We start from the raw sequence: 27,253 nt of genomic DNA on the forward strand, positions 1-27,253 counted from the left end.
GCAAAGAGTTAGACACAACTGAGCAACTTTTGCTTTTTTCATTCAGTTCCAAATATTTTCTTATATGTCTTATGATTTTCCCCTAACTCATAAGTATTTAGAAGTGTGTTATTTACATATGGGAAGTCTGCTGATACCTTTTGGACATTGTTTTCTAGTTTAGTTGTGTTGTATTTACTAGCAACATTCTACAGGATTTCAGTCCTCTGACATTTGTTGAGAATTGTTTTATGGCTCAATGTATGGTTAAGTTTCTTAATTGTGTTGTTCAAATCTTTTCTATCTTACAGATTTTTTTCTTTCTGTTCGAAGGCATAGAAGTATCTCTCACTGTAATTGAATTTTTTGCCTATTTCTCCTTTTGATTTTGTCAATTTTTGCTTTATCTGATGTTATGTTATTAGGTACCTAAACATATAGAATTGTTATCCTCAATTAATTTGTGTGTTTGATGTGAGATAGGGGTAAAGTTTCTTTTTTTTTCCTATTTGGTTATTCAGTTGCTCAAGCACCTTTAAAAAATTTTTTGAATTACTGTGACAACTTTGTAAAAAAATCACATTACCATATATTTGTGGGTTTATTTTTGAACTCTCTGTTCTTTTTGATTGATAGATTTATCTGTCTCCATGCCAGTGTCAAACTGTCTTAATTATTGTGGTGACAGAGGATGAGATGGCTGGATGGCATCACTGACTCGATGGACATGAGTTTGGGTGAACTCTGGGAGTTGGTGATGGACAGGGAGGCTTGGTGTGCTGCGATTCATGGGGTCGCAAAGAGTCAGACATGACTGAGTGACTGAACTGGACTGGACTGAACTGAATACTAAGCCTTAAAAACTGGAAGTATAAATTCTCTGACCTAGCTATTTTTCAATGCCATTTTGGTTCTAAATTTCCACATAAATGTCAGAATCAGATTTTCAATTTATACAAAAAAGTTCACTGAGCTTTTGATGAGATTGCATTCAGTTTATACATCAGTTTTCAGGAGAACATCTTAAAAAATTTATTTTCTCAATTCTTAAACATTATAACTTTTTAAATATCTCTTAGCCCTATTTTGTCATTTTCAGCATAGAGGTTGCATTATTTTGCTAGGGCTGCCATAACAAAATATCACAGATTGGGTGTCTTAAACAGCAAAAGTTCATTTTCTCGCAGTTCTGGAGGCTAGAAGTCCAAGAAAAAGGTGTTGGCAGGTTTGATTTATCCTGAGGCCTTTCTCCTTGGCTTGCAAGTGGCCAACTTTTTGCTGTGTCTTCAACATGGTATTTCCTATATTAGAGAGAGAGAATCATCTCTGGCATCACTTCACATGTCCAAATTTCCTCTTCTTCCAAGGACACCAATCAGATTGGATTAGGGCCCACCCTAATGGTCTCATTTTAATTTATTAACCTTCTAAAGGCTCTGTCTTTAAATACAGTCACATTCTGAGTTATTCAGGGTTAGGGCTTCAGTGTATGAGTTTGGGGAGAAGGGGATACCATTCAGCCCACAAAAGAAATCTGAAACATCTTTTTTTAAATTTGTTCCTACTTGATTTTTATAGATTATTGTAAATTATGTTGATTGAAATAGTTTTCCTCAAGCCTGTGTCTGATACTTCTAAATATCTTGAGGTCCATGTGGATCTGTTTCAATTTTCTGTTATTCCTAATGTTTTTCATTTATGTTGCTTTTCTCTTAAACTGTGCATGGCAGTGTAGTTGATTTGTTTTAGAAATAATTTGTGTCTGTAGAATAAAACCCTATTGGTCAAATTGCTATATCAGTTTGTATATGTGTATATTTGACATGTGTGCATCTGAAGAATGCAATTCTGTGGAAATAAATAAAAATCAACCATATTGAGGAAACAGGCTATTACTGAGAGCTTGCTATAGTAAGAAAGTCAACTATCATCACTTGGATTTGGCAGGCAGGGGAGTGGGAAAGCTTTATAGTGGAAAAAAATTGGGAAGATTTTAATATTTTATGATTGGAGGCTGTTGACTTGGGAAATCTGGAGTTGGACTACCTAGAAGTAGGGCATCTTATGTGATTGATTTGGAGATCATATTTGGCTTTCTTGGTTGGTCCTGACTTGGGAGCTAAGAGCAAAAATAGGGAGGCTGGCAGTTGTTGAGCGAATCTCGACCATTCTGGGCCAGTTGCTACGGAGGTTGTGATTTAGTTTCTTGGACAGATTGCTATAGGGTCTGTGATTTGGTTTTCTCAGATGGCTGCTTACAGAGGTTGTGGTTTGGCTTCCTGAGCTTATGCGGGTCTGGCCATATCCATTTATATATTCAATTTCTCATCTTAAGTGATACTGTAGTACCAAAGAATGTATATAAATTTGCCTTTTAACTTCAGTAGAAGTTGTATCAACTTATCATCTTACTAGTAATGTATGATCATCTGCTCCAACATAGCAGGCTATTAATTTTTTGAATTTTACTCAACTGATACATGGAAATTTGTATTATGTTTCAGGATTGAGCATCTCGTCATATATTTAAGAGTCATTTGTGTTTCTTTTTGTGTGAACCATCTTTTCCTATGCTTGCCCATTTTTATAGTAAATTATTGATCTTGTTTCTTTGCTTTGTGGGCACTTATATATAAAGGAAACTGGCCTTTTGAATGTTAACTGAGTTGTAAATATCTTTCCCAGTTATTGTCTCTTGACCTTTTTTATATATTTAAAATTTTTTATGTGGTCAAATATATCAGCCTTTCACATTAATGGCTTCTGGGTTTGTGTTCAAAAAGGCCTCATCTACTCTGAGATTAAAAAAAAAATCCCATGTTTATGTATTTTTATTTATTTATATAAATACAACCTGAAGATAATATATGTTAATTAAGACTATGTCTTACTGTTTACAAAGAGGTTAGTTAAGAACAAAGGTATAATGGATCTTAAAATTGTCAGTGAGAACGAGGCTTCTCATCTTCAGAATTCTGAAGTGTTCTCCAGGCAGGGAGGCAGGGGCTTGGTGTGCAGGCTTACAGGTACAACACTTGAAAACTATAGGAGTCAGAGTCCAAAAAGAGAAAAAAGAAAAAAAAGGAGTTAGAGCCCAAAAGTTTCTACAAAGCAAAAATTTCTGGTCTCCTTTGAAAGTCCCATTCCATAACCCCCACTGCCCTTGTATTTCTCCCCCTGAATTCCACCTCCAAGGCAGGGCCTCAATTTATCGTCGGGAGAATCTGTTCTTGAAATCTTTAATTGTCTTGGCCATCATGGGGGCGATCTTCTTCACACGTTTCCTGCCACTGCCCACCTGTGGCAAGTGGGTACTGGTAGCGCTTGAGCATGTGTGGGCTGGCTTCTCTTGGGTAAGGTTAAGGCTGTTGATGCTGGAGGGAGTATGGCTGGTTTCTGTGGGGGACGGGGCTGGCTTGATCTTGACTTTTTCAGGGACAGCTGTTTCTCCTGTTTCAAACTGCTGCCTCCTTTGGACGTCAGAAGGTGGCCGGGCCAGAGAGTTGAGTAGGATCATTTTTGCTTGTCGGCCTTTGGGTTTATTGGCATGTGCAGACTGGATGTTCACTGTCAGTGCTCGAAGCCGCTGCTCTTGGGCATCCTGAAGCCGCATGTACATCTCTCGCCATGACTCATGCTCTTGTGGCCTTTCTTTCCTAAAGTTTTGGTGACAGTGAATTTTCCATAGTTGATCTGTTTCTTGAACTAGTGCATGATTGTATTTCTCTATGCGATACAGCTGATCAGGTGCACAGCTCTTCAAGATGGGTTCAAGAACTGAATATGGGACTCCTCCCACTTTGAAGATTGAATTGATGTTGTTTTTAAGTACCCAGATGCACTGTTGGCGCAGGGTCATCATTTTGGCGAGGTAGGCACACTTAGAGCCAGAAAACACTTGCATCTTAGAATTCATTCTGCATCCAGTAAATCCAACTTCTTCCTCTTCCTGGGGTGAAGACAGTGCTTTTTGCTTTGATCGGATCAATCTAGAGGCAGGAAGTGGATGGTACTTGGCCGAGATCCTTGGTAATGGAAGATCTGGCCACACTGGTGCATCAGTGGGGACCTTTTCCAGCTTGGCCCAGACATTTCCAGATGGTTGCAGCTTCTCTGATCTATTTTCATTCACCTCAGGCAGTTCCTGAACCAAGTCCAAGTTTTGACTTGAGTCATTTTTTTTTGGTTCTTTCTCTTCAAGAGCAGTGGCTGAAGTTTTCATAATCATTTTCTTTTTCTCCTTAGGCTGGTCCTGGTTGAGGAATGAATGAAAAGACATGGTAGGCGGCTTGAATTCATTATCCATATCTGTCTCCTCAACTTCAGGGAGGGAGCCATCTGGCTTTCCATCCAAATGGGGAGGTCTTACTTTCCCTTCCTGAATCTTTTGGTTATTGGTAGCCTTCTCTTTCACCTTGGGTAACAGGCCTCTTGTCCCCTCTGCTATGTCTAAGTGGTTGAGAATTTGCTTGTTTTTGTCCGCTTTGGTTTTCTCTGAGTCTTCCTGCTTTTGCTTTTTAAAATTAAAGACTGAAGGGTGCCCCACGGAAGGTGAAAACTGGATCCCACAGCGTCTTCTTTCCTTCTCTTTGATGCCAGTAGAAGGCGGATTCTCCTTTGCTTTGTCCCTGGGCACAGACCTCGGGCTTTCCTCCGTGGAGGAGGCCAGGACTGATTTTTGGCTGGTCAAAGTAGAAGACTTCTCGTATTCTTTGGCATCCAAAGGGCGTTTATCCTTGTGGGGAGGCTGGTGCCCCCAGCTTAGACTCCCAGCCTCCCTCCCGTGGGGGGCACTAAGGCGGTGCTCTTGACTGAACCCCAGTATGGCCCGAGGAGCATCATAGGGGCCTTCTCCAGGCCCCCGCTGTACAATGTAGGCCTCCGAGGGGCGTCTGTGACGGTCCCCGGACATCAGAAGAGGACGTGTAGCCGGTGGGGGGGACCGGCTGTAACCACAGTATCCCCGCTCTGAGGAATAAGCTGGGGAACCCCTGCGGCACTGCCTTCTGTCTTCCTCCCTCTCCGGGTCGCGGGACCCATGGTGGGGCCTCGCGTGCTCTGAGGGGAGTCTGTGTCGCTGCCGTCTGTGCTCGCGGCCATGCGAGCGACCGCTGCGGTCTGCGAGGTGTGCGCGGCCGTCTCCCTCCATCGCCTCCTCCTCCTGAGAAGCGTCTCTGGGGGAGGTTCCTCTCAGGGTTTCAGTCCCCCAGAGCCAGCCTCCTCCACTGCGCCTCTAGGTCCCGGCCAAGCTTCCGACGCGATGGCGTTTGCGCCCGCCACTGCCGTCGGGCAGACCCGGCTCTCCACGAGAACCGCCACGGGGCCGGGCGAGACCGAGGGTACTTCTCGTCTCTCCACGGCCTCCTTGGTGTGGGGATGGGGGTGGCCAGGCCCCGCGGCTCCTCAGCAACCTGCTGCCCGGACGCCGCCGCGCCCGGCTCTGCCTCGAGCTCCAGCTGGTGCACACGGCGCGCGACCCCGCCTCCGGCGCTCAGAGCGCAGCGCGCCCGGGGGAACCACTACCTGCGCTGCATCCGGGAGGCGAGGAAACCCCCGCGCCCCCTTCCTGCGGGGGCTGCGAGCGGTGCCCACATTACATCACCACCTGCCAGGAACCCCTGGGCCACCTCGCCCCGCTCCCGTCCCCAGAGCAGCAACAGCGACGACCACCCTAGCGCTGGACGCTTGCCATCGACTAATTCCAGCCTGTAAGAACCAAAGAAGAGTTTTATTATCCCCGTTTTATGGGTGAGGCTTAGAATAAAGTAACTTGCCTGTGATCACGAAACAGAAAGAGGTGCAGCCGCACTTTGACGGGAAGTAGTTGAGGTCCAGAGTCACAGCTCTGAACACGTCGAGGACCTGAGGCCTACCGAGAGAAAGGGATTTGCCTAAAATCCGCCAGCTTAACCCCATGAGGGCAATAATAGTCCCTGTGTCTGATTGGCCCTCAAGCAATATATAACAAAGGTATCAAAATTCTGAGAGGATTGAATGCCGTTTGCTCTGATCACAAAACGCCAGCAGCAGGGCCTGAGTCGGATCAGTTCCACATGGTGCCTTAGACCCAAGTGTGCTCGAGGGAACAAACCCTCATCTTGGAAGGCCGAAATTTGTTGTTGAGATTATTACTACTAAAAGGCACAACTATATAGACTTAACTTAAAATGTCATCATTGATTACATATTACTTGATTAGATCAGATCTTAATAGATTATTAGATTATAGCTAGAGCTCTAATAAAGAACCCACTCATTGGAAAAGACCCTGATGCTGGGAAAGATTGAAGGCAGAAGGAGAAGAGGAGGGCAGAGGATAAAATGATTGGATAGTGTCATTGACTAGGGGACATGAATTTGAGCAAACTCCTGGAGATAGTGAAGGACGGTGCTGCAGCCTATAGGGTCACAAAGAGTGGGACATGACTTAGCAACTGAACAACAACCACTTTGGTGTAGATGCCAGGCTCTTTGAAAAGCTTGGTTCCTCCCTTAGATAGCCCAAGACTATCTGATTACCTTTGGTCTCCTCATCGCTCTTGGACTTAAAGAAATTCCAAGTCACTGATGTTATCTCTTCCCTTTGTAAGCAGAGAAGTGACCTCCTCCTCGCCAACCAGACTTTGGATCTGAAAGGGGGATCCTGTCACTGACAAGAACAGAAAGATTTTTGTGTCTTAAGTGAGCCCAAGTGGTTGGGATACTAGGGTCAGAAGAGGACCAAGATTCTGTGCCAAATTTCCTCTCTATAGTAACTTTCTCCTGGCATGCTGCAGCCTATGGGGTCACAAAGAGTCGGACATGACTTAGTGACTGAACAACAAGAACTCTTAAGAATGCACCTGGCCTGACCTCTTGCCCAAATCAAGAGAGACCAGTGATTGCTGTCTTTGTTTTTTACATTAAAATTTTTTCTAATCTCTCTTTCTTAAAGAACTGGAAATAGAACTGCCATATGACCCAGCAATACCACTTCTGGGCATACACACCGAGGAAACCAGATCTGAAAGAGACACGTGCACCCCAATGTTCATCGCAGCACTGTTTATAATAGCCAGGACATGGAAGCAACCTATATGCCCATCAGCAGACGAATGGATAAGGAAGCTGTGGTACATATACACCATGGAATATTACTCAGCTGTTAAAAAGAATTCATTTGAATCAGTTCTAATGAGATGGATGAAACTGGAGCCCATTATACAGAGTGAAGTAAGCCAGAAAGATAAAGACCATTACAGCATACTAACACATATGTATGGAATTTAGAAAGATGGTAATGATAACCCTATATGCAAAACAGAAAAAGAGACACAGATGTACAGAACAGACTTTTGGACTCTGTGGGAGAAGGCGAGGGTGGGATGTTTTGAGAGAACAGCATCGAAACATGTATATTATCTATAGTGAAACAGATCACCAGCCCAGGTTGGATGCATGAGACAAGTGCTCGGGCCTGGTGCACTGGGAAGACCCAGAGGGATCAGGTGGAGAGGGAGGTGGGAGGGGGGATTGGGATGGGGAATACATGTAAATTCATGGCTGATTCATGTCAATGTATGACAAAACCCACTACAATATTGTAAAGTAATTAGCCTCCAACTAATAAAAATAAAAGAAAAAAAACAGCTGAAAAAAAAATTTTTTTTTTAATCTCTTGAACAATTCTGTAAGTATTCATTGTGAACTATGGCTCAGCTTTAAATTTTTTCCTTCAGTCGTCTTTAACAATGAGTAATCTATATTTCTCCCATCATTCTAGGTTTTAAAGATTTCCCAGGTCTTCGGTTCAGTTCAGTCCAGTCACTTAGTCGTGTTCGACTCTTTGCAACCCCATGGATTGCAGCATGCCAGGCCTTCCTATCCATCACCAACTCCTGAAGTCTTAGAATTTATTAGCCTTAAGAATTCCTGACAGTTTTTTTTTTCTTTTTTTCCTTTATTTTTATTAGTTGGAGGCTAATTACTTTACAGTTTTGTTTATTTTGTTTTCAAAGTTCTCAGTAGTATAAATTGGCAGTTCTAATGGTTACTTACATAATAATAAGTCAAACTTAAATAATAGGTAACATACAGAATAAATAAGTAAAACCAAAATGTTCCCACAGCCCAGATATACTAATGTATTACCAAATGGTGAACCTTGGTATATATCCATATATCTTTCCAGATCTTTTGACATATGTGTGTATACACATACATGCACAAAAACGTATGTTTTATCAGAATGAAATTGTACAGTACATGTTAGTCTTTAACCAACTAGTTCTGTAACCTAGGTCTAAAACAGGGTCATTCACTGTACCTCATTGTATCCCCTAAATATCTCTGAATTTTCACAGCTCCCCTCATCCCTACTTTCCCTATTTCTATTTTATTTACTTACTCTTCTAGTTTAATTGAGATATAATTGACATATAGTACTATATAAGTTTAAGGTATATAGCATAATGATCTAACTTAATACATTGTGAAATGATTATTATAAGTTTAGTGAACATCTAGCATCTCGTGTAGTTACAAAAAAGAGATAAAATTTTTTTCCTTGTAATAAGAACTCTTGGAATTTGCTCTCTTAACTACTTTCATATATAACATACAGCAGTGTTGATTATATTTATCATGTTGTACATTATATCCCTAGTACTTATTTACCTTTTAACTGGGAGTTTGTACTTTTTGACCACCTTCATCTAATTCCTCCTCCTTCCACCTACCGCCTCTGGTAGCCTCAAATCTGATCTGTCTTTTTTTTATGAGTTTGTTTGTTTTTGAAGTATAATTCACTTACCACACTATGTTAGTTCCTTTTTTATGACATAGTGATTTGGTATACATTTGATTTATATAATTTCAAAATGATGAACACAATAAGTTAGTTTTGATCTGTCATCATACAAGGATATTACATGGTTATTGATTATTTTCTCCATATTGTACATTTATTTTGCAACCAGAAGTTTGTACCCCTTAATCTCCCTCACCTATTTCTTTCCTTCCTCTCACTCCCCTCTGGCAAATCACCTGTTTGGTCTCTGTATTTTTCATTCTTTTTCTGTTCTGTTAATTTGTTTTGTTTTTTAGATTCCACACGTGTGTGAAACCATATGGCATTCGTCCTTCTCAGTTGGATTTATTTCCCTTAGCATAATACCCTCTAGGTCCATCTATGTCATTGTAAATGGCAATATTTTATTCTTTCTATGGTTAGGTAATATTCAGTTGTATATATATGCCACATCTTCTTTATCCATTCACCTATTGTTGGGCAATTAGGTTGCTTCCATGTCTTGACTGTTGTAATACTTCAGTGAACATAGAGGTGCGTAGATCTTTTCTAATTAGTGTTTTCATTTTCTCTGGATAAATACCCAGGAGTAGAATTACTGGATCATATGGTAGTTCTATTTTTAATTTTTGAGGAATCTCCATACTGTTTTTCATAGTGTCTATACCAATTTATGTTCCCATCAATGGTGTTAGAGGATTCTCTTTTCTGCACATCCTCAGCAACACTTGATATTTGTTATCTTTTTGATAATAGCCATTGTGACTGGTCTTGCCTGAAAAATCCCATGGACAGAGGAGCCTAACGAGTTGTAGTCCAAAGGGTCACAGAGAGTGGGACACAACTGAGTGACTAAACATACAACATAAAACACATTGTGATAGATACGAGGTGATATCTCACTGTGGTTTTGACTTGCATTACCCTAATGATTAGTGATGTTGGATATCTTTTTATCTGCCTCTTGGCCATCTGTATGTCTCTTGAAAAATATCTATTCAGATTCTCTCCCTCTTTTTTAATCTGGTTGCTTTTTGATGTTGAGTTGTGTGAGTTCTTTGTATATTTTGGATATTAACCCTTTGTTGGATATACTGTTTGCAAATATAGTCTCCCACTTAGTATGTGGCCTTTTCATTTTGTTGATGGTTTCCTTGGCTGTGCAAATCTTTGACTTTGATGTAATCCTATTTGTTGATTTTTGCTTTTGTTTCCCTTACCTGAGAAAGCATATTAAAAAAATATTACAAAGACAAATGTCAAAGAGCATATTGCTTATGTTTTCTTCTAGAAATTTTATAGATTCAGGTCTTGCATTTAAGTCTTTAATCTATTTTTAATTTATTTTTGATCATGGTGTGAGAGTATTCCAGTTTGATACTTTGGAATGTGCTGTACAGTTTTCCCTGGTGGTTCAGACAGTAAAGCATCTACCTACAATGCAGGAGACCCAGGTTTGATCCCTGGATCAGAAAGATCCCCTGGAGAAGGAAATGGCAACCCACTCCAGCATTCTTGCTGTAAAATCCCATGGACGGAGGAGCCTGGTAGGCTACAGTTCATTTGGTTGCAAAGAGTTGGACACGACTGAACGACTTCACTTCACATACAGTTTTCCCAACATCATTTATTAAAGAGGTTGTCTTTTCCACATTGTATATTCTAGCCTCCCTTGTTGTAGATTAACTACCATATGTAAGTGTGGTTTCATCTCTGGGTTCTCTATTCTGTTCCATTGATCTATGTGTCTATTTTTGTGCCAGTACTATACTCTTTTGATGACTATAACTTTGTAGTATAGTTTGAAATCAGGAAGTATGATACCTTCAGCTTTGTTCTTTCTCAAGAGTGTTTTGGCTGCTTGTTTTGTGGTTTCATACAAATTTCAGAATTTTTTGTTCTAGTTTTGTGAAAAATGCCTTTAGTACTTCAATAGGGATTACACTGAATTTGTAGATTGCTTTGGATAACATGGTCATTTTAATAATTTTCCTTCTTCCCATCTATGAACATGGTATGTTGTTCTATCTGTTTGTGTCATTTTCAATTTCTTTAATCAGGGTCTTATAGTTTTCCAAGTACAGACCTTGTATCTCCTTAGTTAGATTTGTTCCTCAGTATTTTATTATTTTTAATTTGATGATATATGGAATTTTTTCTTAATTTCTCTTTCTGATAATTCATTGTTAGTATACAGAAACACAACAGATTTCTATATATTAATTTTGTATCCTGCAACTTTACCAAATTCACTGGTGAGTTCTAGTAGATTTTGGTGGCATCCTTAGAATTTTTATGTATAGTATTGTGTCATCTGCAAACAGTGACAGTTTTATTCTTTTCTTTCCAATTGGATTCCTTTTATTTTTTTTCTCTGATTGTAGTGCCTAGGATTTACAGTGCTACATTGAATAAAAATGGTGAGTGTGGGCATCCTTGTATTGCTCCTGATCTCACATGAAATGCTTATAGCTTTTCACCATTGAGTATGATGTTGGTTGTAGGCTTGTCATATGTAGCCTTTATTATGTTCCTTTTGTGCCTACTTTGTTGAGAGTTTTTTTTTTTTAATCATAAATGGATGTTTAATTTTGTCAAAAGCTTTATCTGCATCTGTTGAGATGATTATATGGTTTTTAGTCTTCAATTCGTTAATGTGGCATATCACATTGATTGATTTGCAGATATTGAACCATCCTTGCTTCCCTGGAGATAAATCCCCATTGATTATTGTGTATGATCCTTTTAATGTACTAGTGAATTCAGTTTGCTAATATTTTGTTGAGGATTTTTGCATCTATGCCCGTAAGTGATACTGACCTGTAATTTTTTGTATTATGTCTTTGTCTGACTTGGCATCAGGGTACTGCTGGCCTCATGTTTGGAAGAATATGTTTGGAAGTGTTTGTCTTTCTGCAGGTTTTTGAAATAGTTTGTGAAGGATGGGTTTAACTCTTCTAAATGTTTGGTGTAAATCACCTGTATAGCCATCTAGTCATGGACTTTTGTTTGTTGGAAAGTTTTCTTTGTTGTTGTAACTGATTCTGTTTCATTACTGGTAATTGTTCTGTTCATATTTTCTATTTCTTGATTCAGTCTTGAGAGATTGTACATTTCTATGAATTTATCCATTTCTTCTAGGTTGTCTATTTTATTGGCATATAATTGTAGTAATCTCTTATGATCCTGTGTATTTCAGTGGCATTGGTTATAAATTCTCCTATTTCATTTCTGACTTAAATTGATTTGCCCCCACCCCCACCCCTTTTTGATGAGTCTGGCTAAAGGTTTATCAATTTTGTGTATCTTTTCAAACAACCAACTCTTAGTTTCATTGATTGTTTCTATTTCATTTTTTAGCCTTTATTTCATTTATTTCTGCTCTGATCTTTATGATTTCTTTCCTTTTACTAACTTGGTGGTTTTTTTCTTTCTCTAGTTCCTTTAGGTGTGAGGTTAGGTTGTTTGAGAGTTTTCTTGTTTCCTGAAGTAAGGTTGTATTGCTATAAACTTCCCTGTTAGAATTACTTTTGCTTTGTCTCATAGATTTTCAATAGTGTGTTTTTGTTTTCATTTTCTCCATGTTTTTAAAATTTTGCATTTGATTTTTTCAGCAACTCCTTGGTTGTTTAGGAACATATTGTTTAGCCTCTACATGTTTGCATTTTGCATTTTTTTCTTGTAGTTGATTTCTAGTCTCATAGCATTGTGACTGGAAAAGATGCTTGATATGATTTCAGTTTTCTTAAATTTACTGAAACTTGTTTTGTGGCCTAGTATGTGCTCTATCCTGGAGAATGTTCCATGTGCACCTGAAGAGAATGTGTATTCTACTGCTTTCAGATGTAATGTTTCATATATATGAATGTGATCCATTTGGCCTAATGTGTCTTTTAAGGTCAGTGTTGCCTTATTAATTCTTTCTCTGGATGATCTGCCATTGATGTAAGTGAGGGTGTTAAAGTCCCTTACTATCATTGTAATACTGTCAACTTCTCCATTTCTATCTGTTAATGTTTGCTTTATGTATTTAAGTGCTCTTATATGGGATGCATATATATTTATAACTGTCTTCTTGGATTGATCTCTTGACCATTAGGTAATGTCTTCTTTGTCTGTTACAGTCTTTGTTTTAAAGTCTTTCATCTGATATGAGTATTGCTACCCTGGCTTTTATTTTTCATTTTAGTCTGCATGGAATCCCCTTTTCCATCCCTTCACTTTCAGTCCATGTGTGTCTTTAGATCTAAAGTGAGTTTCTTGTGGGCATTGTATATATGGGTCTTGTTTTTGTGTGCATTCAGCCACTCTGTGTATTTTGATTAAAACATTTAGTTCATTTACATTTAGAGTAATTATATATATATATATTTATTTATTGCAATTTTGTTAATTGTTTTGTGGTTGCTATTGTACTTCTTTTTCTTTTGTTCTTCTTCTTTTCCTCTCTTCCCTTGTGATTTGATGACCATCTTTATTATATTTGAATTCTTTCTCTTTTTGCATGTGTGTGTATTTATTGTAGATTTTTGGTTTGTGGTCATCATGAAGTTTATATATAAAAATATATATGTTAAGATGCTGATCTTTTAAATTCAAATGCATTTTAACAATCCTGGATTTTTATTTTCCCATGTTTATTGCTTTTGACCTCATTTGCATATTTATTAACTTTTGGCTGTGTTGGTCTTTGTTGCCACATACGGGCTTTGTCTAGTTGCACTTGTGGTGGTGCACGGGCCCCTCATGGTGGTTTCCCTAGGGGACCCTGAGCTCCAGGGCGCACAGGCTTCTGTACTTGTGGTGTGTGAGCTCAGTAGTTGTGGTGCATGGGCTTAGTTGCCCCGCGCAGCATGTGCAATCTTCCTGATCCACGGGTTAAACTCCTTTCCCCTGCATGGGCAGGCAGATTCTTAACCACTAGACCACCAGGAAAACTCAACCCTTGTCTTTTAACCTTCCTACTAGTTTTACACATGGTGGATTCACTATCTTTATTGTCTATGTGCCTTTACCAGTGAGGTTTTTCCTTTCAGAATTTTCCTATTTCTAGTAGCAGTCTTTTCTTTTTCACTTAAAGAAGTGTCTTGAACATTTCTTGTAAAGCTGTTTTGGGAGTGCTGAGCTCCTTTAGCTTTTGCTTGTCTATAAACCTTTTGCTCATTCTATCAAATCTGAATGAAAGCATTGCCTGAGAGAGTATTCTGGGTTATAGGTTTTTCCCTTTCATCTCTTTAAATATATTGTGCCACTCCTTTCTGGCCTGCAAAGTTTTTGCTGAAAAGTCAGTTGATAGCCTTATGGGAGTGTTCTTGTACTTAACTTTTTGTTTTTCTCTCTTTTAATCTTTCTCTTTCTCTTTAATTTTTGCTACTTTTATTACAATTTGCATTGGTGTGGTCCTCTTTGGGTTGATCATGTTTGGAGATCGCTGTGATTCCTGGACCTGATATCCATTTCCTTACACAGGGAAGTTTTCTGCTATTATTTCTTCAGATAAGTTATCTGCCACTCTCTCTCTCTCTCTTCTATTTCTGAGACCCTATAATGCAAATGTTAGTACCTTGATGTTGACCCAGAGTTCTCTTAAGCTCTCTTCGTTAAATTTTTTTTCTTTTTTTCTGTTCAACTTGGGTGATTTCTACTACTCTGTTTTCCAGCTCACTGATTCATTTTCCTCTGTATCATCTAATCTACTATTAATTACCTCTAGTATACTTTAACATTTCACTAATTGTAGTTTTTATCTTTCTTTGGTTCTTCTTTATGTTTTCTAACTCCTTATTAATAACTTTCAACTTCTTACTCTGCTCACCTAATCTTCTCCTGAGTTCTTTGAGCATCTTTACAGTTATAACCTTGAGCTCTTTATTGGGTTGATTGATTATCTCCACCTCATTTAGTTCATCTTTCTGGGGTTTTATCATGTTCCCTCATTTGGAACATATTCCTGTGTCACTTCATTTTGCCTAATTTGCTGCTTTTATTTCTGTGTATTTGGTAGGTTGGCTATTTTTCCTGACCTTGGAGACGTGGACTTTTATAGCAGATGTCCTGTGTTTCCCAGCAGTGCACTTCCCTCTGGTTGCAAGAGCTGTATGCTTTAGGGTTATCCTGTGTGTGGGCTGTGTGGGTCCTTCTGTTGTGACAGGCTGACTACTGTGGGTTGTCTGGTAGGCCTGGGTGGTTTATATATAGAGCTTCCCTGGTGGCTTAGATGGTAAAGAGTCTACCTAGAATGCAGGAGACCCAGGTTTGAACCCTGGATCAGGAAGATGCCCTGGAGAAGGAAATGGCAACCCTATATTTAGCAATATAAATAGCTATAAACCATATTGGTTTGTTGCCTGTGCTGAAGCTGCTAGCCACTGGTGGGTGAGACTGGGTTCCAAAGCAGCTGGGTACAAAGCCCTGAGGGATTCTGGGGCTAGTGCTAGTCCATTGATGGGTGGAGCCAGGCCCTAGGATGGGTGGTTGCAGGGCTGGGTGTCTCGAATCTGTTAGATGGCCTGCTGGTGTGGGGCCTGTTCTTGACACAGCTATCTGTGGAGTCCAGGGTGTCCAAAAACAGGTGTTGGCTTGCTGGAGAGTGGGGCTGAATCCTGAGGCTTGGGGGTTCTAGGGCTGGTGTTGGCCTGATGGTGGATGGGCCCAGGGCCAGGGGTTTCCCAGGGCTAGTGCTAGCCTGCCATGGGTGGGACTGAGGCCCTTGAAGTCCTGGGGCTAGTGCAGGTTCACTGGTGTGAGGGTTCTGGGGGCAAGGTGGGTAGGGTTTTATCCCCACCTGTCTAGCTGCTTGGCCTGAGGTGTCCCAGAAGTGATGCTCAGTACTGGTCCCAGTGTCAATGCTAACAAGCTGCAGGGAGGATTCTAAAATGGCACTAGTCAGCAACAGTGTCCTTGTGATAGAATGAGCCTCCAATAATGGCTACTACCCAGCGTCTGTGTCCATAAGGTGAGCTCCCATGCCCTCCTGCCTCACCAGGAGGTTCTCAAAGATCACCAAGGAGGTCTGACCCAGGCTTCTTTCAAATTATTGCTTCTGCCCTGGATCCCAGCACATATGGGATTTTGTGTGCACAAAGAAAAAAAAATAGAGGTGAAGCCTCTATTTTCCACAGCCCTCTGGCTCTCTTTAAAGTAAGCCCCATTGGCCTTCAAAGTCAAACATTCTAAGGGCTCATCTACTTGGTGCAGGACTCCCAGGTGAAAGATCATGTTGTGGAGCTTGAACCCCTTACTCCTTGTGGAAAACCACAGCAGTTGTAATTATCTCCCCATTTGTGGGCTGCCCACCCATGGATATGGGTCTTGACTATACAGCATCTCCACTCCTCCGGCCTGTCTCATTGTGGTTCCTTCTTTTCTATCTTTAGTTATAGAAGACATTTCAGGCTCTTCTTCTGGTCTTATCAATAGTTGTTCTGTAAGTAGTTGTAATTTTGGTATGCCCATGGGAGGGTGGGTGGGTGCAGGGTTTTCCTAATCCACCATTTTGGCCATTCTCCTTTATTTTTAATGACTCTGACTTGTTCAAGAAGCTATGTCAATTATCCTGCAGAACATCTCCCTTTCTATAGTTGTCTGATTGTTTCCTTAAGGTTTCACCTGCTGATCTATGCCTGGTCAGACTGTGATGTCACCTTACCAGGATGGCAGTCTAATCTTTCCATCATGCAGCTATGTTTCAACTAGAGAGTAGTCTGTCTGAGCATGAGCTTTTGAAAAGAACATAAACCTAGTGATTCCATAATCTGGTTCTGTGTTTATAACAATGGCATGGCACAGAAAGTCCTCTGTATTTCAGTAGGCTTTATACTTCCCTGAAATACCCAACTTTATAACCAATTTGTACTCAAGATTGACTGTACATGCCTCCCTTTATGCAGCGCTGTTCCTGAGCATAATTGACCCGTTCTGATTTTTTATTAAGTATAGTAAATGCCTTTCTTGGATCTGTAGACACCACTTTTGGTAGTTCTAGTGCTTTATCAAGTTGAGCAGCATTTGAAAGTTGGGAAGTTTCCTGGTAGAAACAGGAGGTAATCAGGAAACAAACAAAAAACAAATTAGAACTTATGGGTATATATATTCAAGCTTTTAAGTGAATTTTAGATGCAAAGACTGTAAAAGAGAACTATAATAAAAACATTTGAAAGAAGAAATGTGTCCTTTTTAACTGTTTGTTTTTGAGATGGAAAGCTTAATGCAAAATTTGGATCTTATTACAGAAATTGAAACGAGCTCATGCAAATTAATCTCCATTGCACCCGTAAAAAAGAAATTAAAAGCACTAATGCTGCTTGTAGTGTATATACAGTAACATTTCCTAAATATCTTCTGGGTCTAAAGCTAGGAATGATATTCAATGCTTCCTTTTCCTCAGGCTACAGTATCATAGGATTCAATTTTGAATCTGATAATGGAGGCACTTTTGTTGCACAATAGCCCACAAAGGAAATGAAGGAAGTAGAAAACAGCCAGATTATTGAAGCAGAGACAAATGAGACGCCTTGGTTAGATGCTCAGTTCTGGGCTTTCTTTCTTTGGTAGACAGAAATTAATTGAGCATCTAATTGTGTCCATTTCAAGGGCACATTATTTTTTACAGTTTAAATTGACCATTGGTGGTGGCCTATTCTTAGTCTTTCAGTCCAGAAGATGGTTTTCTATGTTCATTTGAGTGACATGAGTAGAAAATGTTACAGATCTGGCAAACTTTATACTTTTAATTAACAAATTTATAAGATGACATTCTGTGTTTCAAGTAATTACCTATCTTAAGTAGTTAACACTTTGTATTTGCATAGAGTTTTCTTACTTCTCTTTTCTGCTGTTAACAAATTCTGAATTTCCATCAAACTTATTTCAAAGGAAAATTAGTGATTTTATTTTAAGGCCTGGGCACCTCAAGTATAAGCTGTTTCACAATCTGCATAGAAAGAAAGCTATTTTTGAAGCAACCCCATGATCAAAGAATTCTAAGTTACTGAGCCACAGCGTGTCCTTCTGTCCCCATTATCTGCTGTAGAGAGCAAGCCTACTTGCCAGACTTTGTGATCCCAGCCGTAATACCCTAGAAATACTCTTGACTGGAGTTGAGACAGCTACTGTTTTCCAGGAATGTAATAAAACTTTGCACAGGCACCTCTGACAGGTCGTTTATAGTCTTTCAAGAATATGGTCAACATTGCTCAGATCAGCTCAGGATCCGGAAGTCCCTCCATTCCAAGAGTTAAAGCTTTGCCTTCCTATTCATCTTGGTATACCAGGATTTCACTAGATCAGTGATTCACTGATTAAGTGACTCTGCAGGGATTCTAAAAGGAATTTGAGGGAAATTATTCTAACAAATCCTCCAGCTTGTTTGGTGAGGGCAGCTGTGAAACCTAAGGCTCTCCATATGTGTGTGGATAATTGGATTCCTAGATTTCTCTGCCTTAGTGTATATGTACATGAAGGGCATATGTATATTCAGTGTATAGGCATGCGAGGTCAGGGGGACATGGGAGTAGGAAATGTAGTATGGAGGAGGAGATGCCTTTGGGTACCTTTGTCTGGATCTTTCCCTCCTAGTGAATGGAACACCCGAGGCCAGCATCAGTGTCAGGACATTTCCTACCCCTGTACCTACTGATGCAGAAGAGGGGAGGGAAGCCTGATATGAGAGTGGCTCATCTGCCAAGGTGATGATGGAATTCCTTAGCATAGAAATTTTTTGATCTGTGAACAGTGGAATCCAGCCTATTGGGTTTCTTTGCTTTGTACTTGCCAAAGTATTAAACAATTCAGAAGCCTCTGGATAAAAAAAGAAAAAAATGGAGTTGCTGTACCCTCATCCCATTCCTCTACCCAGAGGTACTACATATCTAAGTTTTTCACCAAATCACAGAAATACACATCCATACTCTTTCAATCATAGAAAAAGAAAGGAATAAAAAATTAGATATGTAGATACCTTTTCACCTTACATATGTCTTCGGCTTCCCTGGTAGCTCAGACGGCAAACGTCTGCCTGCAATGTGGAAGACCCGGGTTCGATCCCTGGGTCAGGAAAAGACCCTGGAGAAGGAAATGGTAACCCACTCCAGTACTCTTGCCTGGAAAATAAGCTACAGTCCATGAGGTCGCAAAAAATCAGACACGACTGAGTGACTTCACTTTCACTTTCACTACATATGTCTTAGAATTAGGTAGATCTGCATTTGCTTACATACAGAGATATTCAAGACATATTATTAAATGGGGGAAAAAGGCAAGATGCCAAACAGTATACACAAAATGATTCCATTTTTGCAAATTTAAAAGAGTTTGTGCATATATATATACATATATATATATATATATATGTATATTCATAGGCCCCTTTCAGAACAATTACATGAGAAATTAGCAATAGTGGATAGGTGGAAAGCTAAACGTTTCTTTTTAAACTTTTTTTGTATTAATTGAAGTTTTTCTTTGTCCAATTTAAACTTTACCTTTATATTTTAAAAAGTTACTTATTTATTTTTGGCTGCACTGAGTCCTCATTGCTACATGAAAGCTTTCTCTAGTTGAGGCGAGTGGGGAGTGGGGACTACTCTTTGCTGAGGTGAGAGGGCTTCTCATTTCACTTTCTCTTGTTGCAGAGCACAGGCTCTAGGGCACGGGCTTCAGTAGTTGTGGTGTCCCACAGTATGTGGAATCTTCCTGGACCAGGGATCGAACCTGTGTGCCCTGCGTTGGCAGGCAGATTCTTAACCTCTGTACCACCGGGGAAGTCCAAACACTACCTTTAATTCAAACTTTCTTTCTACTTGGGAGTGGACAGACAGTATGTGGGTGGTGAGAAAACCGGATGTCTTCAAAATCTTTCCTTGTCAGTGTATATAGATCTACTTTGTTCTTTGTATTGGGGCATAGTGATCCGTGGTAAGCCTGTATCATGATTTATTTAACCTCTAATGGACATTTTCTGTGTGTGTGTGTGTGTGTGCTCCATCATGTCCGACTCTTTGTGACCCCATGGACTGTAACTTGCCAGGCTCCTCTGCCCATGGAATTTTCTAGGCAAGAATACTGTAGCAAGTTGCCATTTCCTACTCCAGGGGCTCTTCCTGACCCAGGTCTTGAACCTGAATCTTTTGTATCTTCTGCATTGGCAGGTGGATTTTTTACCACTAGCGTTTTAGATATTTCCAATTTCAGAGGAGACTATGCATAATGCTTTATTAAATATCCTTGAACATTAATTATTTTGCACGTGTGAACCATTTCTATAATACAGTGTAAATGATCTTGTATGAATGGTGAAGTGTGGAATTGTGAGTCAGTGGGGCATGTATTTCATTTCGCTCTATAAAAATGTTGTACTAGTTTATATTCCCACCAATTGTATCTGAGTACATATTCTTTCATACCTTGCCTGCTCTGAATATTAGCTGGGTAAAATCTTAAAAATTTCTGCATTAAAAAATTTTGAGATTCTTTTCGAAAGAAGCTAATATTTTTGTCCAAATGCACTGAAGAAATACTAACAATACTTAAGGTGGTTTCTTCAAGTTTCTGTGCATGGCAAGCTTTTTGATATAACCAAAAAGAAAACATATGAAGGGAATATCTGTTTAGATGATTTTGTGTGTTCTTTTCTCTCTGGGGACTCTATCCTGTGGTCACATTGACTCAGCAAGTTTGTTACAGCCAATTCATCAGAACAAGTAAAGGAGCATCCTTGCCACATTCTTAAGATATGACCCGGCTCTGCCATCAGGGCAGAAAGGAGACCCTCACAGCGTGTGGATGATAAGCAGTCCCCCATTTCCATTTTGAATAACTTCAGAATATTACATGAAATCATTTGTATTTCCAGTCATATCATTTATTTTATATTATTCAAAAGTTACTCATTATTTACATCATTTAAGCCATTTTCTCCCTACCTCTTCCTGTTTTTATGTATTTTAAGACAGCTTTATTGAGATATAGTTCACATATCATGCAACTCACCCATTTAAAATGTACAGGTCTATGGCTTTTAAGGACAGAGGGTGACGGTTAAGGGATGCAGAGTTTCTTTTGGGATTAATGAAGGTATTTTAAGATTATTATGGTGATCGAGGTATAAATCTGTAAATAAACCTGAGCTCTACCCAGGTGAGCACCTTTAAGGGGAAACTCAGGGCTCCCAGCCAAAGCCAGCGCAGTGCGTGTCATACTGAGGGGCACAAGCAAGACACCCCTGACTGTCTTTTCTAAGCATCTCAGTCATAAGAGAACACGAGTGCGTGTTTAGATTAGGAAGAAGCACATACTTCCAGAGTGTAGCGTGGAGGGACTCTGAACTCTATGCACAAAGTAACCAATGGCTGTTGAGCGCCCACCAAACACTGACCCTGATGCTGGCAGAACACCCACAGTTTTAGAAAACACTGCCCAGGTAGAAGTGGTCACAGACGGTGTTCAGTGCAGTCCCTCTGGGGATGCGCGTGGCTTTCCTGGCTTTTTAATTCAGATCCTTTTGTTCTCAAAAACCTTTGCTTACAAATGAAACAGATGAGCTTCAGGTACAGCAGGACTGTGACTTTTCTGGAGTTAAAGGCATAATCCCCTATGAGATACACTTCTCCTGGTGCAGCAGAGTGACTAATTAACTGAGGCCTGGCCAGTAGTTGCTCTGAAATGGTCACTAAAATTGTGAGATTAAGTTTGAGGACTGTAAGGGACACCATTTGTTACTAATGTGAGGTCAGCTAAGAATTACTGGTAACCACGTTTGATTTTGGCAAATTTGGCACACCATTTTTGACAAATTAAAACAGCAACTTCCCTTTGGTCTCGTGAATGTGCAGGGGTGGGAATGGACATTGAAGAGTAGGGGTTAATGCAGGCGAGGAATTGAAGGAGGGAAGGTCATTGGCTTGGGAGCCGGAGACCTAGGCTCTGAGTCAAACCCTCAAGTGTGAGTTTGAGAATGTGGACATTTAGAAACATATTCCATCAATTTTGCTTGTTTAATATGCAGTTCTATTTTTTATTTTGCAAGCTTGATTTGAATTGAATTTTATGCTGGTCATTTTTATTATGTAAACAGTCCTTCAGAACTACCCAAATTTCATGAAAGGACCCCAATGCTGGGAAAGATCAAGGGCAGGAAGAGAAGGAGGGGAGAGGGGATGAAATGGTTGGATAGCATCACTGACTTAGTGGACATAAGTCTGAGTGAACAGTGGAAGATAGTGAAGGACGAGGAAGCCTGGCGTGCTCTAGTCTGTGGGTTCACGAAGAGTCCAACACGACTTAGTGACTAAAGAGCAAAATTCATGAAGTGCTTCCCCTTCTTATACACTAGATGGCACTATAGGTGAGGCAAATCGATTTACCAAAAAAGAGACTTGGATAACCAAGGCTAATTTTGGTAAATTAGAAAATGCTTAGCACTACAGGCATACTTTTATTTTCTGGGAAACAGAAGAGTTACCTTGAGGAGCCTTAAGATAGCAACCCTCTAAGACACTGAAATTATGCCCACAGACTAGAAAGCAGTGGAAGCAGATAATTGAATGATGATATTATGAAATGGCTGGATTATACCTAAGCTCTTACTTGGATGCGAACTTTTTTGGGGGGAGAAATTACATACTGTGAAATAAAAGTAGTCACAAGAAATAAATATATATTCCATTCACATAATGTTCAAAAATGTGAAAATGTAAACCTAGAGTCTGTTATACAGAGTGAAATAAAGAGAAAAACAAATATCATATATATATATGGAATGCTTATATATACTATATATATATATATATATATATATATGATATCTATACGATATACTCTACAAAAACAGTACAGATGAACCCATCTACAGGGAAGAAATGGAGACGCAGACCTAGAGAATGGACTTGTGGGCATAGCTGGGGATGGAAAGGCTAGGAGAAATTGAGAAAGTAACATTGATACACATTCACTGTCATGTGTGAAATAGATAACTAGCAGGAAGCTGCTATATAACACAGAGAGCCCCGCCTGGTGCTCTGTGATGACCTCGAGGGGTGGAATGGGGAGAGAGAGGCTTTAGAGAAGAGGGGGTATATATAAAATTATGACTGATTCATATTGATGTACGGCAGCAACCTCCACCACATTGTAAAGCAATTCTCCTCCAATAAAAAAGTGAATTATCCTCCAATAAAAGCAATTATCTTCCAATAAAAAAGCCCTTCCTCGTTATTATAGTGGTGAGTATCTATCTGCACCTGTCATGTGGGAGATGGGGGTTCAATTCCCAGACAGGGAGGCTGTATAGATTTAAAGGACTTCCCTGTAGCTCAAACGGTAAAGAATCTGCCTGCGATGCAGGAGACCAGGGTTTGATCCCTGGGTCAGGAAGATCCTCTGGAAAAGGGTATGGCAATCCACTCCACTGTTCTTGCCTGGAGAATTCCATGGACAGAGAAGCCTGGCAGGTTAGTTCGTGGGGTTGCATAGAGTCGGACAGGACTGAGGGACTAACACACACAAAAAAGTTAAGTTAAAAAAAGAATGTATCACACAATGTTTATTCATTCTCTTAGTAATAGACTCTTCAGTTTGTTAAAATGTGATCATGAGTAAATATTTTTGAATGTTAAAAAATGTGAAAACTATCTACAGTGTTTTTTTAAGGATGTATTGTAGGCTTCCCTGATAGCTCAGTTGGTAAAGAATCCGCCTGCAATGCAGGAGACCCCAGTTCGATTCCTGGGTCAGGAAGATCCCCTGGAGAAGGGAAAGGCTGCCCACTCCAGTGTTCTGGCCTGGAGAATTCCGTGGACTGTATAGTCCATGGGGTCGCAAAGAGTCAGACACGACTGAGCGACCTTCACTTCCACATAGTTGGTAAAACCATAAAGAAAAAGGGAATGCTGAGCATAAAAATTGGGATGGAAGTTACCTCTGGTGGGAGGAGGGGAAACGTCTGAAAGGAATAGTGGGGGGTTTCTAAGACACATAATGTGCTCTGGGCTTCAATCAGGGTGAAGCCTTTTATTGTTATTATTATTAAAAAGGAATGGATGTTTTATACTCTTCTATATGAATTATATATTTCATAATAACAGGTAAAAAACATAGCAAAGATTATCATAATTCCCTTCGTGATTCTTTATCTCGCCTTGGTAAGTTGCTTTCCAGTTTTTTAACTCACCCTGATACTATGGATTTCTTCAAGGACAGAGGGGGAGATGTACCCAGGGTCATTTTTTAAGGATGGCCTGTCATCCACTTTTAAAACTCTCTTAATGTTATCAGATCTGTCCCTGGGGGAAAATTTGGATTTTAGAAACAGTCAAAGCTGCTAATAAAGCGTGTTCTTAAATTTGGTGAGGCCCAACTTCAAATAAGAGGACTCTCCAACAGCTGAGGACTCTCCAAAGCATCAAGTCATGACGCTTTCTGTGCAGTCATTAAAACTTTTAGTAACTTGAAAAAATATTTACAAAGTATTTTTAAGGGAAAAAACGCAGCTTATCAAAACACATGAGAAGCCTATTTTGTAAGAAGATGGAAAGAGTATAAGCAAAATATCTTATTTTTTTTCTTGTGCATTTATGCATTGTTCCAGTTTTCTACAGGGCCACATATTAGTTTTGTAAATGTGGGCTAGGGGAGAATGAAGTGAAATGAAGTCACTCAGTCATGTCTGACTCCTTGCGACCCCATGGACTGAAGCCTACCAGGCTCCTCCATCCTTGGGATTTTCCAGGCAAGAATACTGGAGTGAGTTGCCATTTCCTTCTCCCCAGGGGATCTTCCCGACCCAGGGATCAAACCCAGGTCTCCTGAATTGCAGGCAGATGCTTTACCATCTGAGCTAACAGGGATGAATCTATATTGAAGATGATTTTAAAAGAAGAATTTCAGAAATGTTTTGAGCAATGGAATAAAAGCATGACCTATTAAGGTGACTATTTTGAAGGGTGACTCTGTTTAAATATATTGAATTACCCAAAAATTTCCTTCAATTTTAAAGTAAAAATAAAAGACGTATTTTTCATTTTCACCAGGAACTTTATTGAACAATGTACTCACTGTTTTCTTCCACTACCTTCTGCCGTTTTTCAGGCAACTTCATAATTCCATATTCCCAAAACTTTTCTCTTTTTGAGCAAAGAACTCTTCTAGGAGTTTTTTTTTTTTTACAGTTCTAGGGAATTAAATTTTTTTCCATTAAGAGAATTTTGTAAAGACCAAAATAATTGGAAATCCAAAGGTACAATGTCTGGTGAATACATTGGATGAATCAGAACTTCCCAGCCAAGTTGTAATAGTTTTTGCCTGGTCATGAGAGAAACATGTGGTCTTTTGTTATCCTGATGGAAGATTGTGTGTTTTCTGTTGACTGATGCCGGACGCTTCTTGTTGAGTGCTGCTTTCAGCTGGACTAATTGGGAGCAGTACTTGTTGCAGTTAATTGTTAGGTTTTTGGCAAGGAGCTCTTAATAAAGGACTCCCTTCCAATCCCACCATATACACAACAGCACTTCTTTGGTTGAAGATTGGCCTTTGGTATGGAAGAGGGTGGTTCATTTCACTTCCCCCATGATCTCTTCCGTTCTACATTATTGTACAGTATCCACTTTTCATTGCCCGTCACAGTTTGTTTTTTAAAATGGACAGTTTTCATTACATTTAAGTAGAGAGTTACATGCAGAAATATGGTCTAGACAGTTTTTTTCCACTTGACTTATGTGGAACCCAATCATTAAAGTGATTAAAATAACCAAGCTGGTGCAAATCATTTTCCATGCTTGATTTGGATATTTTGAGTATATCAGCTGTCTCCTGAGTGATATAACATTGATTGTTCCCAATTAATGTCTTGATTTGATCTCTATCAACTTCAACTGGTCTACTCGACTGTGGAGCGTTGTTTAGCAAAAAACTCCACAAAGCACTTTTGACATATTTTTTTCACCTTCTCCAAACACTTCAAAAATCTTTTTTCTGTGTGTTTCAGTTGAGTTTTTTTACCTTTCTCAAAATAATAAAGCATAACATGTCAAAAATGTTGCTTTTTTCTTCCATCTTCAATATTAAAATGACTACACAAAAATTCACCAGTTTTGATGCTTTTTTTAAAAAATTGCACACTGATATGACTGCTGTTAAAACATAATCTGACAAATTGTTTCCAATGAAGTTAAAGACAACTGAGTGCTATTTAGATTCATTTTACAGAAAAAAAAGAAGAGTGAACTTTTTGGCCAACCCAATATTAGATCTGATATATTTGTTTAAAAATCAATTCATGTTAAAAAAAAATTTTTTTTTTAAATTTTTTTTTTTTTTAAAGAGCAGTTTTGGGTTCACAGCAAAATTGAGTGGAAAGTTCAGAGAATTCCCATATATTTCCCACCTCACATGTCCACAACTCCTGTATTATCAATATCTTGCATCAGATGAATCTATATTGACACGTCTTTATCACTCAAAGTACATAGTTTGCATTGAATTAAAAGTCACTTTTGGTGCACACTTTATAGATTTTCCCTGGAGAAGGAAATGGCAACTCACTCCAGTATTCTTGCCTGGAAAATCCCATGGACTGAGGTTCCTGGTAGGCTACAGTCCATGGGGTTGCAAAGAGTCAGACATGACTGAGCGACTTCACTTCACTTTATAGATTTTGACAATGTGGCTACTATAAATATCATGTAGAATAGTTCACTGCTCTGAAATCCTCTGTGTTCTGCCTCCCTCTCTCTTCCCACCACTGATCTTCTTATTGTCTTCATAGTTTTGCTTTTTTCCCAGAATGTCACATAGGTGAAATCATACAGTATGAAACTGTTGATATAAATAATCAATAAACAATCTATAATAGGAATGAAATGAAAGTGTTAGTTGCTTACTAACACTTGCTCGTGTCCGACTCTTTGCTACCCCATGGACTGTAGCCCTCCAGGCTTCTCTGTCCATGGGATTTTCTAGGCAAGAATACTGGAGTGGATTGCCATTTCCTTCTCCAGGGAATCTTCCCAACTCAGGGAACGAATCTTGGTCTCCTGCATTGCAGGCAGATTCTTTACTGTCTGAGCCACCTGGCCAGTCCCATAATAAGAGTAGAGAAGTTTTATTTGAGCCAAACCAAGGACTATAGGCTGGGAGACACAGATTCAAGAAGCATTTGAATTATGTTCTCCAGGATAAAAATGCGGCAGGCTTTTAAAGGCAAAAACTGTAAGGTTACAACTAGTTATATGAGCTGTTTATCAAGAATTATAACTGGAGCTGGCAAGAAGTAAGTGTGCTTGTTGAGTAAGGATTGGTTGGGGTCCAGATGGTTGCAGCTGCTAGCAGATACTGGTCTGAGGATAGCTAGACTGAAGCAACTTAGCAGCAGCAGCAGCAGTGGTGTCCTTGAGTCTGATACTGTTTAGAAATTCAAGTTCTTAGTAATGTAGAACCTGTCTGAAACCACATTCACAATGGCCACCAGGCTTCATTTTGGATGCTTGAACCACA

The 27,253-nt window shown here is 39.6% G+C and overlaps 1 protein-coding gene across 7 annotated transcripts in view; it reads left to right on the top strand.

Moving 5' to 3' along the window:
- KATNAL2 (katanin catalytic subunit A1 like 2) overlaps window positions 1–27,253 on the top strand; it is a 96,689-nt gene that overhangs the window by 10,419 nt on the left and 59,017 nt on the right. The window contains exon 2 of one of the 7 annotated variants that reach the window (XM_043889193.1): window positions 4,225–4,259. The exons of the other annotated variants lie outside the window; for them this stretch is intronic. Coding sequence (XP_043745128.1) covers window positions 4,257–4,259 — 3 coding nt within the window. The 5' untranslated portion in view covers window positions 4,225–4,256. The remainder of the gene's footprint in view (window positions 1–4,224; window positions 4,260–27,253) is intronic. 7 annotated transcript variants of the gene reach the window in all.

Source organism: Cervus elaphus, chromosome 27, assembly GCF_910594005.1.
Source record: "Cervus elaphus chromosome 27, mCerEla1.1, whole genome shotgun sequence".
Taxonomy (NCBI): domain Eukaryota; kingdom Metazoa; phylum Chordata; class Mammalia; order Artiodactyla; family Cervidae; genus Cervus; species Cervus elaphus.